This window comes from Megalops cyprinoides, chromosome 18, assembly GCF_013368585.1.
Source record: "Megalops cyprinoides isolate fMegCyp1 chromosome 18, fMegCyp1.pri, whole genome shotgun sequence".
NCBI classification, from domain to species: Eukaryota; Metazoa; Chordata; class Actinopteri; order Elopiformes; family Megalopidae; genus Megalops; species Megalops cyprinoides.
Window position 1 is genome coordinate 15074148 of NC_050600.1, and position 21476 is coordinate 15095623.

At 40.2% G+C, this 21476-nt stretch overlaps 1 protein-coding gene across 1 annotated transcript in view; it reads right to left on the reverse strand.

Moving 5' to 3' along the window:
* Positions 1-3946: 3946 nt before the first annotated feature.
* LOC118793452 (polypeptide N-acetylgalactosaminyltransferase-like 6) overlaps positions 3947-21476 on the reverse strand; it is a 155844-nt gene continuing 138314 nt past the window's right edge. Inside the window, exons 7-13 of the mRNA XM_036551635.1 lie at positions 20778-20961; positions 10349-10466; positions 8535-8642; positions 7733-7954; positions 5983-6099; positions 4806-4955; positions 3947-4132 (exon numbers count right to left, since the gene is read on the reverse strand). Coding sequence (XP_036407528.1) covers positions 3965-4132; positions 4806-4955; positions 5983-6099; positions 7733-7954; positions 8535-8642; positions 10349-10466; positions 20778-20961 — 1067 coding nt within the window. The 3' untranslated portion in view covers positions 3947-3964. The remainder of the gene's footprint in view (positions 4133-4805; positions 4956-5982; positions 6100-7732; positions 7955-8534; positions 8643-10348; positions 10467-20777; positions 20962-21476) is intronic.

Genomic DNA, 21476 nt, shown 5'->3' on the forward strand with positions numbered 1-21476 from the left:
CAGCCACAGTTAAGTTGAAATTCAATGTATAGAAAAATAATCAAATTTGTCCATAAAGTTTTTAAAGTGGTTTTCAAGGAAATATGCCACGTGTCCGCCGCTAGACATCCTGTATGCTTTCGTCACTGTAAATGTGAAGCATACGTTACGTAGGTTGGTAATTGTTTTAATGTCATGCCATATATTATTCAAGTCTAAAAACAGTTTTCACTTGTACACTGCACTGTTCAGTAAGTCGATACCTGTAGCTGTAGAAACCCCAGAAACAACTGCATCAAGGCAACATTAAATGTAATGATTTAATGTATAGTCATGTCCCTAACATAGGCTAATTGTCCTTTGTGTACAAAGCTGTTCTGTTCATATGCATTTTGTATTCTTTATTGTTATAGTAGTCTGCCTTACAATGACATTCATGAATACCCAAAAGTAACTCTCTGAAGTTTCTTCGTTCTCATTCTGCTTGACAGGCGTCAGTAGTTTTCCCCTTTTTCTCGTAGCTGGCACTGTACTTACCTTTTACCAAAGATGATTTTTCCAAATAACTATGGCAATATACTGTAACAATCAGTTCAGTGCAGTTGTTTGTGATGGTGCTCACAACAGAAGCATCATGAGGAATACAGTGTAGCCCTACATAATTATAATAGACTTTTAAACATTAAACTTAATTAGTACATTCCGTGACAGGTTATTGAGGCGTGGACAGGTAGGAAAGTAAGGGTGAACATTAGATAATGAGAGGAAAGTATTTAATGATAAGTACTTAATGTATGACATGAAAATGTCTTGTATAGGATACACTATTGCATAAATAAACCATATCAGAAAACCAGATTATCCTGTTTGACCCTCATCCCCCATTATCTGCTCTAACAGAATGCTACACAAACATTTGCTCTAGGAATCCTGATAAGTGAATGTGAAGAATTTGAGCCTCGGGCTAAATTTCATGTATACTCCTATGTATACTTGGGCGGCAGTGTAGCATAGTGGTTAAGGAGCAGGACTCATACCGAAAGGTTGCTGGTTCAATCCCCGCTAGGACGCTGCTGTACCCTTGGGCAAGGTACTTAACCCACAGTTGCCTTAGTAAATACCCAGCTGTATAAATGGATAACATTGTAAAGAACTGTAACCTATGTAAGTTGCTTTGGATAAAAGCATCTGCCAAATGAACAAATGTAAATGTATACTTGAAGGCAGGATCCTTCTGTGGCAAAATTTCATATACTTGGCTGACATTGAAGGTACAAGTCTGGTGGGCCTGTCCTTTACCAGCTCAATTGTGACATAATTTTAATTATAATTCTATATTCAGGAGTCATATTCCAGCACAAGACAAATAAAAGACATGTAAATGTATAAAACATGAAATGTACTGATTTTAAATGTTTAGGCATAAACAAATTTGAGCTCAGAATATGTCCTTAAAGCTAAATTATGCCTTACATTTTGTGTACGTTGTTCTTTGTAGAGAAGCAGAATCAGAGGCAAACACTACAGACCTAGGGCAACTTTTTCAAGAATTCAATAGGGGAACATAACCATAATTACTATGGACTGATGTGCATACAGCCACCTTAAAAATCTTCATAATCTTCATCAAAATTTCTTCCTTTCTACAAAATAAAAGCCAACCAAATTTCATTCAGAAGATAACATTTCATTGCTGGGTGTGACTAATGTTCATAATTCATAAGAATTATAAAAAAGTATGACACTTGCAGAAATACAGTGTGAATAAGTGAAAACACATGGCTTCATGAAGTAACAGAGCAGCCCGTCCAACTTGGAAAAGCAAGATGATGTACCTCCATCCCTGTAAATCTGCTGCCCTCTAGTGGTAACAATCAAGAGTCAACAGTAAATAAAATTTGTTGCCAACATTACCTTACCATGAGCTACAAATGCTAACACTTAAAAAGTGGAATCCAAACAGGGATAACTCATATAGTCACTGCATTCTTTCTATGGCCAACTTAACCAATCTTTCACAAAACTCAGTGTTCTCACATTTACTGTGACAGTTTTTGCATAAGATAAGATTCTTTTAGTATGCCATCCACATCCTCATCAGCCTCTTCTTAGAAGACATGATACATTTTAAACGGGAATTCCCACTTTTTACTAGATGTACTTTGTAAGTCTCTCTTGATAAGAGCATCTGCTAACTGAGAAAAATACTGAGGATCACCATCAGTGGTTCACTGGACAATTTCATTCGCCTGGCAGCCCTAAATTTCACATTCTGAAGAAGTGATGATTGTAACTCTTGAACAATACCAGAACCTATATGTAATGTGCAAGTTCACCGATTGTTTTTTTTACGATATTAGATTACTTGAGGGTCACTATAAAATTTAGATTCTAATAACATTTTATTTTGTTAATGAGTTGGAGGTACCCTTGAGTATTGTCAGGGGCATTTTTTTCTCATTGTGGCTGGCTACCTCTTAGCATGTTTCTGGAACGTAACCCGATCTTCTCCTACTAACATGCAGTTTTCTAAACTCAGAGAAGAGCTAATTATATCACAGCGCTAACTATGGCTTAGCAAGCTTGGCACATCAATAGTATAATTGTTTCCTAAAATGCATTTTTACTAGCAAAGCAGTGATCTAAAGCAGTCGATCATCAACCACACAAAGCTTAACCATTGCTGACAATGACCATCAATGATTTCTTTGATAGAGTATCTCTAAAACTCTTTTTCAAAAAAAAAAAAAAAAATTCTCACATTTTCTGTATGCTGACCTCTGTGTGACACCTTTTATATATGGGTATAAATGCATTTTAAGAAACATATATAATGACAAAAATGGCAGTCTGCTTTTTGGGTCCTCTTCTTGGACCCATGGCACTAATGCACCTTTCAGTGGTTGCCAGGAAACACACCTGGAGACAGTGAGATGAGTTGCCAGGCTATATAACAGCAGCCTCACAATCCGCACTGGTGAAGTAACTGGAAATGAGTGTGGAGGACATCTGGTGATTGTGTGGCATTATTTGTAAGATAAACATTTTGTGAAAATAATTCTTTTTGTAGATTGTACACATTTGACACATGTAAGTGTCCTCCCAGTGGTATTATGCATAATGCTAGGGCTCTTCTATATTCAATACAAAGCACCTCTCTTCACCACACTCAGTCAAAGCATGAACACATGAAATGAGATTGAAATAAATATTAAAAATATATTTTTTTTATCATATTAGTTTTAATAACATTTTCTGGATCAAAATAAATCCTGAAACTACATGGAAAAAAATCAACAATGTTTTCTTTTTATGCCAATCCATGAAATTAATTCATTTATGATTTTGCTTGGTGTATTGTCTCACTTTAGAACTTGCAAACTTATTTTTCATTGGATCTTCATACAGTAACAATAATTAAAAAAAGATTCAAGTTTGAACATTATATAGTTAGTTATGGTGTAAAAAATTGACATAAAGAAATACAAAATAAATACATTGATTCAACAATAATAAAAATAAATAACAATAAAAAAGTGCTAACAGGAGCCAAGGGCGTTGAGGCAAGTTGTTGAGGAGTCACTCAAACCAAAGCCACCATGCAGTTTTTTGTGAAGTGACTGAGAGAATGCTCCTCTTTCCAACCCACACCAAAACTCAAATCCAGACGTCTCCAGTGCGTTGTGAAAGGGGCTGGACCTGAGTTTGACCTCAAACTTGAAGAGTGCAGTTTATGTCTGCATGTCCTTGACCAGCAAGGTGCTTGTGGAGATCTCATGCATTCATAAAGTCCGTAACATCATTCTGTCCCATGTGCATCGCACCCACCTTAACTTTTGTTTTTTTTTTGTGTTTTTTTTTTAACAAGAGATCCTGAGAGAGGGCCGCTAGCATAAGCAAAACACTGCTCCCGGAACCATCCGTGCCAAAGCTTTCGGGAGCTACAGGAGAATGGTTATTGTCTGCCGTTGAGTGCTGGGCGATCCTAGGAGTTGGCAGCGCTGTTGAATTTGTCCAGGATGGTAGCATTCATGTGCTGGAACAGCCACTGCTGTGTCTCAGACTGGGGGTTGCACTTGTTCATGAAAATCTTCTTATCGCCCGGGCTGCAGTCCACGCAGCTGCTGCTCACAAGGTGGTAGAGAGATTTATCCTGCAGCCGAGGAAAACGGGCACTGTAACAATAACACCGGTAATGATATAATCCTCTCTTATCTCGAGCTCCCTCCCTGTGATTACAGTAGGGTGGGGGAATTAGGGAACTGGAACACTTTTTTAATCAGAAAAGTTGACTTAATTTCATGGTAAGGGATTTAATTTGGAACTCCAACTGACAAGCAAACTGGAAGTGTAAAAACATTAACACTGTTAAAATTCTGTTTATTAACCTCTCAAGGTCTCAAGTTCACAACTGCAAAACAATATGATTTTTAATATAAATAGTATCAGCAAGAACAGCCACACATTCAATGTTGTTTTAAAACAATCATTGTACCTTTGTCTGATAATAACTGAATGTATGGCAAATATATGATAAATAATATATATATATATATATATATATATATATATATATATATTTATCATATATTTGCCATACATTCAGTATAAAAAAAATATATAAAACATTATGATGCACTTAGCAGTAATACTCTCTTTCTCCCCCTGGGGGATTAATGCTGCAGTCAGCTGGTTGCAAAGGGCTAGCTCAGTTTTGAGAATGGTTAGTGCAACAGACCTATATTGACTCTGCTGTGTATGTGACCTGGGCAGCTAGAGTTGGAGATGGGTGAGTGATGGCAAAGACAATCTGTAGTGTCTGTTACCTTCCTGTAGCGCCAGTGCTGGTTCCCTTTCATGCCATGGCAGTCATACAGTGTCACAGGGCTGCTTTGAGAGATGGCATCAAAGCAGAATTTCCTGGTGTGAAGGGGGTCCCCTGGCCTTATGTCCTCCCTCCATCCAAATGTGAAGACCTAGCAACACAGTGTTTTATGTGAAGCCATGTTCCTAACAGCCATCTCAAACCAGTCTGCAGGGCTCACAGCGGTGGCAGCATTACACCACTGAGACTCTCAATCAGAAGCCTACACACCAGAGAGGAGTGGCCCATTCTACCTATAGTAAAAGGATGGACATTTCTGCATGACACAGGTTAACTGATGAGAAGAAAGACATATACATCACTTCCATGTTGTGGAAAAAAAGACCTGCTACCCTTACCCCTGCTCCATTACATGATAGATGACAAACATAGTATCATTATGACAAAACATTTCAATCCATTTTTATGGAAGCATATAGCTTGCTGATCAAAGCACTAGACTATGGATTCTTCAGGTTTGAGCCCTTGACATGACCTCTATTGCACCCTTAATAAATGTACTGCATGTTTAATTCCATTCCATTATTTCCAGGAGGATCTCAATCACCTTTTCCCAGGGTCGGGGAATAGTTTTCCAGTTCCTTTTCCAACACATTATTATATACATTTATTGTGTATACTGTATGTTGTGTTTATTGTGAATAACAAAAACCATACATACAAAGTGGAACATTCTGGGATGTCACTGCTCTTCTGAATGGCTTTGTTAACCCACATCAGCAATTTCGTGAGGTGGCACAGGAAGTCCCCACAGAAAGATGTGAGGATTTTTTCCAGTTGCGAAATTAATAGAAATAAGCAGAACTCTGCCACAAGGCTTATTTAAAAGTGACTAATCACAAATGCAAACATCAGAAATATAATATGGAATATTATATATTACTCAAGATGGCTTATTCATTCATCCATCCTATTAATTCTGTAGTCCATAAAGTCGCTAACAGAAGACATTTAATTAATTTTGTATTATAACTGTTTACACAATATTTTAGTAGTATCACAGTGGTCAGGATTAAGTGCAGGGACAGAAGTATTGTTTAGACTCTACAACAGTGTAATGTGAACATATTATTTATATGACGTATTAATGCTGTTAGAAGCCAAGGGTAATTGGTTACCTGCTCATGTGCCCACGTACGCTCTGCGCCCTCCTTCAAACAAGCATCGAGCCTGAGCTCTGTTCCTGTGGCCCCATGCTTGCTGTCTATACACAGGCCAGAGGCTGCATTCCGGATCTATAAACACATCGTCAGATTCCTCATAAAGAAGATTCTTCACCCAGAAATCCACAGGTAGTATTATCAATCAGATGGGTATTACAATGCCTTTCCCCCATTCACAAATGTGCAAGTGCTAAATGAGTCACGACAAGATTCTTTCTTTCTTTCTTTCTTTATTCTGATCTGATCTTGCTGGTGGCCGTTCAGCTCATTCAGTCTATGAACAGTTCAGGAATCATGTGCATGAGTCTGATATAAAGCCCTTTACAATGAAACACAGTTCAATTGATAAGGGAAAAAAACAGTGGGCTTGAAGTCAAGTGTCCAAACATTAAATTCATGGTATTTTGAAGTTAAAATCACCAATGAACCAAACAACAGCACACAACTTGATGACTTGATGCACAGCTATATAAGGCTTTGCAATACATACATACGCTTTAAAATCAGTCATCAACTCAAGCACCAATAATATAGATGCATCACTCAAGCCTTCTAAAGAGAGAAATAAGACAAAGTCAAAGAGACCCTGTGAAAAATGGGAGTGAGACAGTAGGCTGACAGCCTGTTTACTTCACCTGAAATGTAAAGAGCAGTGTCAACAGCAGACTGACCCTGTCTTCAGCCAAAGAGGCTGAGGAGACCTTATTTATTCATTTGCTCTTTCCCAGCTAAGGTCTGCACAGCAGGGAGACAGCCACTCAAAGCAACGCTGAATACCCAATGAAGTCCTCTTATTGTTTTATATGCCAGCAAGAGTGACAAGGTGATAGACCAGAACCGAGGAGGTAAGGATATGAAGCTTTCCGCTTGACAGTGAAATTGCAATCAGTTCCTTTTGGAATTGGCAACCAAGGCATAGCTGGGTCAAACAGAACTGCTCTTATTGTGCCAAAACATATATAGGGAGACAGGTATAGGGACCCAGGCTGGAAATCCAACCCATGTGATACAAATTAATTTGTACAATTATCAGCATTCCTGAAATGTTTGATTACTTTCTGCTGAAGACAAATTTATTAATGTGCCCCTTATGGGGGCACATTAATAACAAAACATATAGGGATACATAATGAATGTATTACACAGATACTGTCAAAATTTACTACTACCCTTAAAAAATGAAATGCAATGACTGACAATTCATATCACTGTATATATATAATGTAGATTATATTATACAGAATATGCATACATTTGAAAAGGCGAATTAATGATCAGTTTCCTGGAGCTGAACAACATAACTGCACTCATATTCATCCCACAGTTGTTCACTGCAATAAGGATTAATGAAATCTCAGGATTCAATAAGTTGTTTAATTACATGTGCTCATTATGATTTTGTGCATTATGCAACTGGGGAATGTAAAAGGGACACTGTCTGTTTTATCCAGCAGTAATTAATGCCTGCTGGAGTAAATGTATGACAAAGGACAGGGGGCACAATCATTAAGTGGGCTCGTGTAGGACCATGTGCAGTGGCTACCCGTGGAGCCTCTGCAGTGAGCCTCTTAACCTGGCTCACCTCCCGCCTTCTGTGCGTCAGCCAGAGAGAAGCAGCCTGTCACCGAAAGCCTCAAAGCGCCACAACCCTGCAGCCTGATCACTCTGAACACAACAGACCCCCCCCGTGCACGGCAGGGCTCACCTCTCCCCAGGCGGCGGGCAGGGGCTCCACTGGAGGGTAGTATTTGGGCAGGTCCCAGGCCACCGCGCTCATGTACCACTTGAAGTCTTTACACTTGAGGTGCTTCCGCAGCTCCTTCTGGGCGGTCAGGTCTCCCGTGGAGAGGTGGCGGTACTCGGGGCGGCGCTGATAGATGAACTCGGTGTACTCATCCATCCACGTCTCCGCCACGCGCTTCAGGTTCTGACAGCGAAAGGCGAGATATCATCACGCAGTGTCTCACTCACAGGCTGCCGGGCAGGTTAGTACCGCTGCCTCGATGGAAGGCTCTCACCAGCCAAGGACTGTGAGAGGCCCCCGGGGTATACATTTTTGACACAGCTGACACAATGATACATGTCAGAACATGAGCTCGCATTTAAGCAGAGCTTATACTGCATCAGTTTGCATTTTTCCTCAGCCTCAGTCCACATATCACTACCGTGCACATCCATAACTTCACCTACATATCTCACTTTCTCTGAATTTATTCTGACAAAAAGAATGAATACTAAAATAATGCGCACATAGAACAATATCAATACAGTACTCTTAACTGTGTGACAGAGATGAGAACACAATTTACCCCAATCGCCTTAATCATTGAGTGGCTTTGCCCGCATATTTGTCCATAAAATATTTTTGTATGTAGTAATGAACTGCACTGTCAACATTTGGCCAGTATGAAATATCTGAATCACAAACATAGCTTACCTTCAGCTAATTTTAACCAGTAAAAGAAGTAATTTGCCATGCAAGGTTCTCCAGACAAAAGCACACTTACTCTTGCTAAGCTGGTCCCAGATGGTACTTTGTAGGGGACATACTTCCTGTAGATATGACCAACTCTGGAACAAGGCACGTCATACATGCTGCCTCCACACATCCAAACCTAACAAACATATGAGAGAAAACGCCCATCCATCCCTGATAAAATGTTCAGCACTGGGCAAAATGTAACATTTTGCCAATAAGGACAGCTGCCCAAACATTAAATAGTGGCCCACTTTTGGTCCACTCTTGACTTTTATGCAGTGTTCCGGATTTTAAGAGAGAGCACAGTGAGTGAGGGAGAACAAAGGAGCTGGTACTGTTGTTCCATTTTTTTGTGCCCATAGCTGAAACAGCAGGAATTCCACTCTACAGTCTCATCTTTGATCACATTTTGGCTGAATGTATTCAAATGAAAGCTCTACTTAAGAGCAAGTCAACAATATGGCTTTGCACTGTTATTTGTCTCAGCTCCCTCCCACACTCTTATTCATTCATTGAAGCATCTGCAAATATCTTAAGCTGTCAAAGTGCCATCTTTGATGTATCTGATTTGCAGTAAGTGTATGTGGGAGTGGCCAGCAGGGAATCAAATTTTTTTTAACTACTTAGAGCCACATTATCACCCATTTCCCTTTTTTACTGCCTCAAAAATACTAAACGCTAAATAATGCATCTGGTATTGATCATCTGTCTGGATTTTGTGGCACCAGTGACACCAAACAATGAGACAAAATCACTGCACTGTGGTGAAGTGAAGGAAGAATGAAGAGATGAGTGGAGAATTTGAACTTTCATGAGTTAGTATCCTGAACACAGTTGATGGGGGAGCTGTTGATTCATGCTGGCCTCCAATATATTTTAAAACAACAAACTCAGTTTCCAGTTGAGGTTCTGTCATCGAAATGGGCTAAATTAATAAAAACACCTTACCAATTAGTTCAGCAAATATAGTATGTAGTGCTGTGCTGATCCAGCTACATTAGTACTATGAATATATTAACATATTTTTGTACCTTTTAAAATGTGTGACACGGCTAAGAACTAAGGAGACCTTGAGTCGACCGAAATAACCAAAAAACGTATGCTTTGAGCATGAATCCATTCAAGAATCTATCATAACTCACATATTCAGAGATGTCCAGATTTAAAATATAATTTCACAGAGGAGCAAGGACAATGGCACGAGGAGCAGAAATCTAATGAGCTTACTGATAGAAAATTACTTGAATAGGACACCAACTGACATTAATTTCCCAGAAAGACTTGTCCCTAGAAAACACAAGGCCAATAAAAATGTTGTTACCATGGTTTCCAGTCAAGGAAGAAAGGCCTGAAATTCAATAGCATGTCCTCAATGACAGAAAGAGAACGAGGGAATGAAACCTAGGGAATGGCAGGTGTGGAAGAGATAACATACTTCCGAAATTCTTCAAATCTATTTCCTGAGATAAATCAGAGCAAAAATCACATCACCTTATACCTTAAATAGTTAACATATCATACAGTCTAATTCGAATTAAGAGTAACATGAATACCTCTGGTCTAGAGGAACAACTGGGCAAACTCATCTGTGACACATTAAAAAGAAATGGAGTTCAATCAATCACACACATTATTGTAAGACTAGGAACAGATTTGTGTCTGTATTCATTTTCGTGATGCTCCAGCGGGACTGTGTTGCAACATGCTTTACAACTTTCTTTTAATCACTTATACCCTCCAAGCAGATGAGTGGGGTTAGGTAGGTTATGAATATTCCCCTAGGAAATCTTTCCAGAGCTAATGCAGGCAGCTCTGGCAAGGGCATATCCTAGACTAGCTTACCTTGAAGGAGATTTCATACTGCTCTCCTCCCCAGATTTCCAGCCCTGTGTCATAGCCTCCCAGCTCCCAGAACCACTGCCGATTGACTGCAAAGAGGCCCCCTGCCATTACTGGTGATCTGCAAGACAGAAGGAGAGAGAGAGAGAGCTGGAGAGGGAATGAGAGAGCGACATTCTGTATACTGATATCAACACAGTGTAATGATGCTCCTTAAATATAGTGTTGTGTCAAAAATCTTTGCAGCAACATGTAGAAATGGTGAAAACCTGTATTTTGAAGTCAGAAAACCCACAATTACACCAATTTAAGGTGTATAGTAACATCCTAGTCAGTTCACTTGAACATTAATTTTAATTAATTAAAGGTTTATTTTTAATTTTAAGTGAGTTATGGGTATGAATATAATAGTGAATGCACATAATTTGCTCTTCTAAAATGCATCTATGCCTTCAGGTGGAAATATATCCTATATCGAATCTACTAAGCATAGCTACCTATAAATATTGCATACCTATACATACATAATGTTTCATGGTGTGCAGATTTATTTATATAGATGTGTGTACAATATCTGTGTTCTGTACTCTCAGACAGTAGAGAGAGGTCATGTGTGTTACTATAGCTTCCATCTTTCATTCAATCTGAAGAACGACATTATATAATGTAGTTAATTCACCTCCAAAACATTTTTCACATCCAGCACAAGAATCCTCTTCCACCAACTGAAAACAAGCCAGATTCATTCTCTATTGGTTTCTGTGTTGACAGTTGGATGGAATTCATCACAGACATGCTTTGGGTGTGGGGTTTTCTGTTTTGCAATCTGTCACTGTATTATGTATGCAGTAACAGCAATAAAAATATTTTGTCACAAACAGACATGTTACTGCTTCCTTTCCCCTGTCTTTCCACAAGTATCGAGACAGTGATTATGACAGAATCATATATCTGTCTTTCATGTGCTTTTCATTGTCTCCTAAATTATGAGGTTAACATAAAACCACAATTATGAAAGCACATATTATATACTTAACTATCCACTGTAACTATACATTGCAATCCTTCCTGTCCCCTTCTTTTAGCTACTATTTCTGGGCACCTCACACTTATCATTGCAGTTTCACACCATCATTCAGAGTGTAATGCACCAGCTGTCTGGCCTTGAAACCAAAGATTTAGAATATTTCCTGTATTATCCTTCAACATATTTAAAAAAAACTGAAGTAGTCCTGCAGCCTATGGGAGTTGCAACTTTTCTATTATATGCTATGCTGTCTTGAGGAAAGCTCTAATTTTTTAATAGAGCTGCGGTATGAAATACAGTAATATAACACAAAAGTGCTTATCATGCTTTTGAATGAAATCACTGTGGTTCAGAAAAATAGCGAGGGAGATCGAAAATGATTCAGCAGGTATTTTGTACCCTGCTGGCATTCAGTATAGATGTTCTATAACCCATTCTTCTACTCAATTAGAGCAGTAGGAGACCTACTCGTGACAGTGAGGCCCATTAATTTTATTTTGTGCTGTCAGACTATACCAGTTTCATACATTTGGACTTTTGATTTAATACTCAACTGCTTGGAGCACACTTATTTGCAGTAACTGCAAGATGCAAGCCCAAAATAAAATGAACAAAACAGGTTCTTCAGGGTGCGAGTAAAAGCAGGAAGCTTACTGCCCCTCTGGTTGGATATGAGGGGAAAAACAAGCACTGCCTTTTTTGAAGAGGTAAGGAGGCATCGTTAACAACGCTCCTAAAAAAACAAAACCAAAAACAAAACAACACCATGGACCTTGGCTTAGTGCTTATTCTCTGTATTCTAGATATCATGAAAGCTCCCTTGGCACAATGAAGTTCCCTTGCACTGGCAGTTAAAGATGATCACAGTGGATAATACAACCTGCTGTTTTTTCAGCACTGGCTAGGATTAAGCATGATGACTAGTGCAGTTCATTAGTAGCAAACGTGGAAAGTAACGGAGACCGAACTGGAGGGAGGAGCAGATTCGGTTCCTGGTTGTCTGGGTTACGCAGGGTGCTGGGGGCTCACTGCTGGACGCCGTTCCTCCCCTTACCCCCCCAAACCCCCCCCCGCCCCCCCAAACAAAACCTGGTAATCTGCTTGGGGAAGAGGAGAGAAGAGGATGGGCAGAGGAGGGGTAGACCACAGTGCCAAAATCAATTATCTCTCCCATAATGATCCCTGGCCAGCATCCTTTCTATTTATTAAAGCACTGTAATATAGAAGCTGACTCAATTAAGGAAGGTAATAGAGAGGCAAGCACTTATCAGTAATTAGATTATGTTTTTTTACCCATCCTGCCAACAACAGGAAATACAGCCACTTTTCTATTGCCTGTGTGCTTAAACATCACCGTCAGCACTGTAAGCAATGGTGGAGTAACCCCTAAAAACAAATTGGCTCTGGATGGCAGATGATGCCAGTAATTAGCTGGTGCTGTAGCAATAGATTTATTGCTTGCTAAAAATGCAGAGAAATTACAATATTTGATTAGACAAGGCTCACACAGCTGGGTAGACTCAGATTCGCACTGTGAAAGCAGCAGGTATAACAACATGCAACTGTCTGTCACATCTAATCTTCCCAATCTGTTTGGACAAGCATGCCTTGGAGTCTAATTGGATGACATTTTCATGGCACAGGTATGTTATTTTTACAACGGGAGGTGTACTGTAGGTCATACTTACCATACCTAATTAGACATATTTCATTAGGGATTTAATGGGAAGTTTGTTCAGTCAGAGTCCTGCCATTTTACCTTGAGTTGAAATTAAATGATGCTTTCACAAAATCGATAGCTACACTGTTGTATTCATTCAATTATTTACTTATTCAAGTATCTTAAAAACCACTTTGAAACAATCAAAGACAAGGCCTTATCCATTAGTAGGAGAGTAAAAAAAGACAGAACTGGGAGAGGTTGGGTGCAGGGGACTGCAGCAGCAGCCTAAAATCAAGTTACATTTTACCACCACCCCAGAGTTACCTCATTGATCACTTGATTAGTCTCTGTGTCATGAGAGCTCTCAGACTGACTCACTGAGGTCTCAGGTGGAGAGGCAGTTTGGGCAGGTAGCCTTAATTAATGCGTGCATCCAGCGAGACCTCAGTCAGGACTGATGCACATCCCCGCTTCGGATGGCAGTTCTGAGCCAGTGAAGTGTGACCCCGCGTCCATGCCGAAAGCAGCCCTGGCTCCCACCGAGCACTGATAAGGCCCCTTGGCCTTCCCTGTGGCACACACCCAGAGCAGGAATTAAAGTTTGATCACTGACTGGGTGAGGGCGAGGAGCTGTTTTCTGCAACACTGGACACTGGAGAATTTGTATGAAAGCTGAGAGAGAGAGAGAGAGAGAGAGAGGGAGAGAGGCAGCGAGTGAATGATTATGGGCTGTTGTTTTCACTTTCAGTAGAAATCCATTGGGATACACATTCTATATCAGAAGAGTTTTCTGAGTTAAATGTCCAAACTTTGATTTTTTTTTAATGATGCTGATTAAGATACGTTGATGAAACAACACATTTTTGAGTGTTCACGAGGGATAGGCAGATACTAATTCCTCTGTATCCAAAGCTCACCTCCTTTGTGTTTGTGTTTGTGTGTGTGTGTGTGTGTTTGTGTATATAATCAGACATTAGAAGAACACAAACTGATGAACAATCCCACTTTAGCATTGTGATGTCATTTAAAAACTGAATTTTGCCTCCTGACAGCTCTGCCTGTAATTAGCAGAATGTTGACAAATAACATTGGTTGTTTGCCTAAAGATAATTAAGGAATGATTTGATTCAAAAGGATAATTGCCTGATATAATTTAACTGTTGTTGAAATTATTTTTTACAGGCAGAATTATTCCCCTATAGATCCATAAAAAACGATGTACTCTCAACCCCTTTCTTTAATTTAACATTTTTATTCTTCAACCAGAAAATATGCAGCACTTTCCATGTATGGACATGCTTAACTCTTTTTGGAATATAAACCTGGTCTCTTGGCTTACTGGAAAACAGCAGCCATATTAATGGAGTCGGGGTCAGTTCAATATGTTCCAAGATGTACCGCCCCAGTCCTCATGTTCCTCATTTTCTCAGTTCAGAGAGTCGCCACGAAACGATGTTCCTTTGATTTGGCTTACTTCACTGTAATTAATCATCACCTGCGCTACAGAAGAGCTGGGCTGTTTAATGCTGCTTTAAAATGACTCCCACCAACCTTACATCTCCCACATTTAACACACTTTTAACAAATCTTTGAGTGAAAAAATAGATTAACGTTGTCTGAGCCTCTCTGCGATAACTTGAACAGAAGAAACTACTATCTATCTGGGTGTAATTCGACAGCATTTATACACTGATGCCATATCACAGCTATGTGCTCACACTAGTGTAGGGCATTCAAAAAATGAATGAACGGAGCTGCATCTCATTACCAGCTTTAGAAAATGCTCAAAGCTGAAGTTATTTTTCATGCTATGACTTTATAACTCAAGTTAGTGCTGAAATCTAATGAGCACATCAGCCAGTGTGAAGACAAAGACTAAGGCAACAATCTGTATAGCACTCGGTCTTTCATTTTAAAACCCCAGAGCTGCTGCTGATATTGTCTTGCAAAAGAGTAAAGAGTGATGCCTATATCAATGGTGGCATTCCTTCTACCTTTTATAAGCAGTGCCTTCCAAGTGAACGGCACAGCATGCATGCACTTATTGTAGTTCAAACCAAAAACAAACACCTTCATACATTTGTCAACATACAAAAGCTTTCAAGATGTTCATTCAGGTGAAAACTCTGGGCATATCATTAATTCATGTTGGAATGTGAAATTAATAGTTGTCCTTTTACCCTTTGCATTTGCTAATTTTGCAAGGATAAACTTCATGGAAAACAGTTAACATTATGATGTCATTCATCAATGCACTGTATAACGGACGGGCCTGGGTATGCATGTTGTTGTCTGGGCTGTGTTGTCAAAGACTTGAACATTCGGTCATAGAAGAATACACATCACATCAGAACACATCGATGCAAATATATTATTTCTCTGTAACTCTGCACACCACTACATCCCTGTAAATACGGGTGAATGTGGTACCAGACTTTATAGACCATTGGTTGTCATCGGCTGAAACCCAACACAGCCATTTCCCCCACCTCAAATCCCACTTGGCAAAACATCAGGTTGACCAGCAGATGGCGATGTGAGCTCAGTAATGTGACAACACTGGCCTGAGGACCAAGAGGGCACATGTGATCACTGAGCAGTAGAGAATGCCTTTGGCTTGAGCTGAATTACCTTCCTTAATAGTGCTGCAGCAAAGCACGTCGCCTGTTACGCAAATCATCTCAATTTCATTAATGCTATGGTAGATCTGTGCAGAAGATCTGCCGTCTCTCTTGATCAGTCATTTTGCAAATGAGCTTTGAGCCAAATGGTGTATTCCCCTTCATCTTGTAACAGGCACTAAGATCTAAATTAAGCCTTCTTTACTCCGTACGGTATACGCATAATAATGTGAGCAGGTACTGTGGCGGCTCTTTAAAAATGAATTTGAAAGCTTTTGTCTTTAAGTCTTTAACATGATCTGCTCTAGCCACGTGTACTACAGTAACAGCTCTTTACTTCAGGTATCTGTCTCGTTCAGCCTGTTCTGCTCTGGAACAGGTAGCAGTGACTTTATGAAAAATCTGGGCTGTACCATGTGTCAGGTTTCCAGTGACGAGGAGGCAAATCAGCAAATTGACTGAGCCGCTTGCATTTTCCATCATCTGACAACCATGCACAAACCACTTAAGGCTCCCTGCAGAGAGAGAAGGAGTGGACTTAACTTTGCCTGCGACTTCTCTCTGGTCTCTCAGCTTGACTACAGCATTTACAGACACACAGGCCTGCAGCTTTCTGCGCTCAGTAGTGAAACAGGAGACAGGCAGGGTCTAAGCTCTGTGTCTGTGAGAAATTATCTGAAATGGGCAAAGCCAGCCGATAAAGCCATGCTCCTGGTACTTGGCCAAGCATTGTGTTGTCAGGCCACCAAATCCTGCAGATGGTGAATAGTAACGCACTGGATTCCTGGACCAAGCTAGCCCAGGGGAGCCGGTAGCTCCAGCTCCTGGAATACACACCTCGAGTTAATGGTGTGAGCATAGCATTAACAGGCAATGCAACTGGAGAGATGTGACTGACACGCTGAATCACATCTTTTACCTTATAATTGACAGAATTTGTTTCTTCTGAGAGTAATGTGTAAACTCCAAGAATGTTGTATGAGGCACCACATCATTTGAACAGAGAAAAAATGTACTATCCACTAGTTCCATAAATGTTCAATATATTCCAAAGAGTTTTTGAAGCACAGCAGGTACTACAGAGTATGAACAAGTGTTTTCTAAATAGTTCCCTTTCATGTGTCTCTTACCAGTGTCTTCACCCATTCTTTACCAACAAACAAACACTGTCACTTTAACGAAAAAAGACAAAAAAGATGCAGGAAGCTGAAGTGAAGATGTCTACACATGACCCTATGCACCTATGCATACTATTTTACATGCACATGCAACTAACACATCTAACTATCTATATATGAAAAAAAAAAGAAATGATCAGTTTCCTACTATGAAAATGAGAGGTTACAAGCCTATTTTCACAGGGGAATGTTACAAATGTCATACAGAGGATAGCCTTACTATAATGATGTGCATTGCATTATTAGAAATTCTAAGCTTTTATTCATCTGCTTTCTGGAATCAAGCTGTCATTATTCAATTCTGTATCCCACCTTGCTTCACCATACAAAATATGGTGTATGCAGTGACAAGAGCGAGACTATTCACAGCCACTGACGAGGTCAGTAAAAGACTGAAACCCAGAAAGAGGTGCTCATCTTATTTCTTTATATTCAACATGAGAGAAAGAGCCACTTCAGGGTCAAACTGACTTTACCACTTCTGACCTGGCCTACAGTCAGTAGAGTCCAGCGTCATAATTGCTGTGAAGATTAAACACATCTTACGACCGCAGACATGCCACGCGCATCAGTAATTGGCAAACGGCTCTAGAGCCACCAGCCAATTTTCAGTTGTACATGTTACGGCAAATTCGATCTGTTAATGAGGAAAAGAAACACATGGAATCACACTGTGTGTGGGTAATTTGGGCTTTAAAATCTTGCAAAGAGAAGTTCTCAAAACAGTTCTCTGCCTGGTAAAAACAACTTAAACTTGTATTTGCATGAGGCTGACGCTGCACACATTATTTATTCATATTACTAATGAGAAGTATTCATTTTTTATGCTTTTTCACTTTTTATGCCACCCTCTTTAGAAATCACCAATTCCATATTCGCCTTGTCTCATAGCAACAACCTTTTCACTCATACAGGAGTGCTGAAGTCAGACAAATACAATCCCTTCAATTAACCTCGCACTCAGCCAATGGCAATGTTTAATACAATACGTCCCACTTAGACACCAATTGAAGGATAGGCGTGACTTCACTGACATCACTGAAACAACTCACTGATGTCTGGCAACTTGCAGGTTGGGTGAGAGCAGTGAGATATAAAGAACCTGCCAACCCTTTCCCTGGCAGACCGAAGCCATTTTTTTTCCACCAGAGTGGCTGATGGCTGATGCCATGTCCAGGAACAGACTCAAGCTGCAGAGATCAGCCTGTACTCGAAACAAGCACCTTGCCAACTGAGCCACTGTGGAGCTGAGAACTATTCATTTTATGCTTTGAGGAAAAAAAAAAACCTTCATTTCAGTAAAGTGGTTATCAGTAAGTCAATTAACCTTGAAGTGATTGATGAGTTAGTATATCATTCATTATCTCTTTAATTAATCAACCTCTCTATATTATCAGTTTGCTTTCTAATTATTATAACTATATTTAATTTTATTAATAAATAAAAAACACTTACACAGAGTTTGTGTGTGTGTGTGTGTATGTATATATATATATATATATATATATATATATAACTATGAAATATGAAAATTTACCAACAGAAGGGTATACCATGAATATGATTGTGAGCAATGATACTGCTTTGGTAGAGGGCAGCTTCTACTTTCTGAAAAAAAGCACAGTGGGATACTATTAAGAGCAAAAAGGTCACTTTTTCAGAGATGAAACAGACACCAAAGAAATAATTTCATGTCAGAGATATGATGTATGAGAGGGCCATTTCCTGAAATGAAGGGGCCATCAATTACAAGTGAATTTTGCACAAACTTCTTCCTTGGTAAGACAGTAGCTACTAGTTGAGCAGACCTTCTCTCAGTCGACCTGAAGTCACTTTTCAAATTAACTACAAAAACCAATAACTTGTAAATAAGAAGTAAATTTCATTTTTTTAGTGTCCGTTTCTATTTTGGTTCAATGTTCTATTTGAAATACTTGAGCAAGAAAATATCTGAAATACAATATGAGCATATATGAAATGTATTTTCAGAGGGTGGCAGTTAAAAAAAAATAAAAAAAAAGAGTTGAAAAAATGGGTGGCCTGATTTAGAAATAGCCTCCATCTGGGCAAGAGATTGCACCAAGCAGTGTGGGCCAGTTCACATCCCGCTTGGCTGGGAGCTCCTGCACACCCTGCAGGGCTGACCAAGCCAGGCCAGGCTGGGCCAGAGTCCACAGTCCGCTGCTCAGAACCAGGTCCTGTCATGGGCCAGCAGCCTCAGAGTTTGGAGCTGGGGTTTGGCATCTCACATGCTTATGCTGGCAATTTACAACACTTACCATTTTAAAACCTGATTTTCTTCCCAATGGCTCCTCTGCTTAATGTGTTGGGTAACTTGAAATCAAACATGGTGAAATTTAATGCTGAGCAATTGTCTCTCGAATTAAATGCTGAGGTGCTGTTGCAATGAATTACATTAAGGTTTGATGCCAAGTGAGGTCAATTACTTCTCCAATTTTTTCTTCATAATTTCACCTAATTTCTTTGCTCCTTTTCAGAAAATGCTCTCTCGCACTCCCACAGTTTGCGCCACTGTTTCAGAAAATCAAGGAGTGTGCCGCATTTCCAGACCGTGAAATCTCACCAAGCCACGGAACAACTCAACAAGCAAACGCCTATTAAAAGTGAAACGCTCACATAAATGAGGAGTTTATCATATTACTCAAGTAATTCGGCCCTTGCATGGGCTGTGCACACAGAATCCATAGATAAATGACTACAAATCAGAAAGGTCCTTCAATCTTGGACATCACTTTCTGCAGATTTAATAGTTTGACCATGATGCCACCTGAACCTTGGATTTCTGACGCAGAAAGTCCTCGGCTGAATCAGAGAGTTCCCTAAGGGCACTTTCCCACCAAGTTCACTTGCAATTGATTTACATCGGCAGCACTCTCAGCTGAAAATCTTTTTTTTTTTCCAATTTAGGTTTGCATCATTTCAGCCCAGGAATGTAGGTGAATGTAGAAAGTGTAGTTGAAATCGGTAGCAACAGAGTTGAAGTTGGTGTGTTAAATCTGCCTGGTGCTGCATATAGACCAGAATGTGATTGGTTTCAAAGCGCTACATTTCAGCTGAGCTCAGTTTGCCTTCCCCTTAGTTCTCTGGAGAATACACAGATATAATGTATAATGTCTATATGCTACATGTTGCACTTTTCCCTTTCCTCTATGTTATTTAATGCTTTAACCAATTAACTACAGTGAAAAAGGAATATGATGAAAAATGTTGAATCTCTCTGTGGAAGATGCATGTCCTTTTGGGTAGGGGCAATACATGACATAGGCAGCTGATTTGCCAGAATTCCAAATGGTCCCATATGTGGTTATCTTGGTTTGCTTTTTAAATTGCTTTTCAAACCCCACCCCCTAACACCTGCTACCACTAGGATTAATGTTTATTTTATGTGTAGTATTGTGATGTATTTTGTATTCTGTGTGCTAGTGTACACAAATTAACTTGTCATAGGGCTTGAATGGTGTTATGCTCACACTCACCAGCCTGTGAGTGTTGTTAGCCTGGTCTGACACTGTTGCTCATCTAACTTGAATAGATACACTTATGTTCTATACTGGAAGTCCTTCAGGATAAGAGCATTTGCAAATGCATGTAATGTAATGTAATGTAATGTAATGTAATGCAATGTAAATTTGCATCCTAGTGCTATTACAACACTGTCAAGGTTTTGCATATGCATCCAAATGAACCAAACTATGCCTCTATTAGAATTGAAGATGAACTAAATGTGAAAGTGCCCTGAGACCACAGCACACAATGGTGTGCTCCTAGTGGTCTGTGCTATGTGTGTGGTGGATTAGTAACCGGTAATTTTCAGCCTGGCTGTGACTGTGGAGACAAAGCAGAGGGCTAAAGAAGGGGACGCTTGAGAAGGGGAGCCCCAGAGCCCCCCACCTCACCCCCCGCCTCGGCTGCGAACACTCACTCGTAGGGGTCACTGGGGTCGGCGTGCTGCAGCTCGGGGGGGATGGGGATGCGCTTGTAGTACATCTCCCAGTCGAAGGCGCCCCTCATGGCGTCCCCGGCCTGTGCCTCGTACCCGAAGTGGTTGTGGTCGATGACGTCGATCATGGGGCACACGATGGTCTTGGAGTTCTGGGCGATCTGGTCTGTTGGACGGACGACATAGGGGAGCGTGAGAATGCGCAGTGGAATCGGGCCCATCCATCACTCTTTGCCTTGAGGGGGCCGGGAACAACAGGCAATGCCAGCCCAGGGCCCCTCAGGATCTCCCTGCAAGCCCGTCTCTCTCTCTCTTTCTCTCTCTCTCGCATGTTCGGGCACACCTGCCACCTGAAATTGGACCTGGTGCAGCTGGTCAGTGATTAGAAACAATTACAGTGCTTCAAAGTAGGTTTGCTCCATGGAGGCCGGCCAAACCTCAGCCATCTATGTCTTTGTCACTCAGCGCCGCTAAGCTGTCCTAGATCTGTCACCCTCCCTGCGTCTGTGTGTATAAGCGAGAGCTCTGCCTGCTGGATTTCAAAGCTGAAAGTGTGTCCTGCATTAGATATGCACCCACAAACACATACATGGAAAGAAATATGGATATACAAAGCATATTGAAATATATGTGCATATTTTCAGTTCATGCAGCAGAGATTAAAATGGACATCTGCTGACA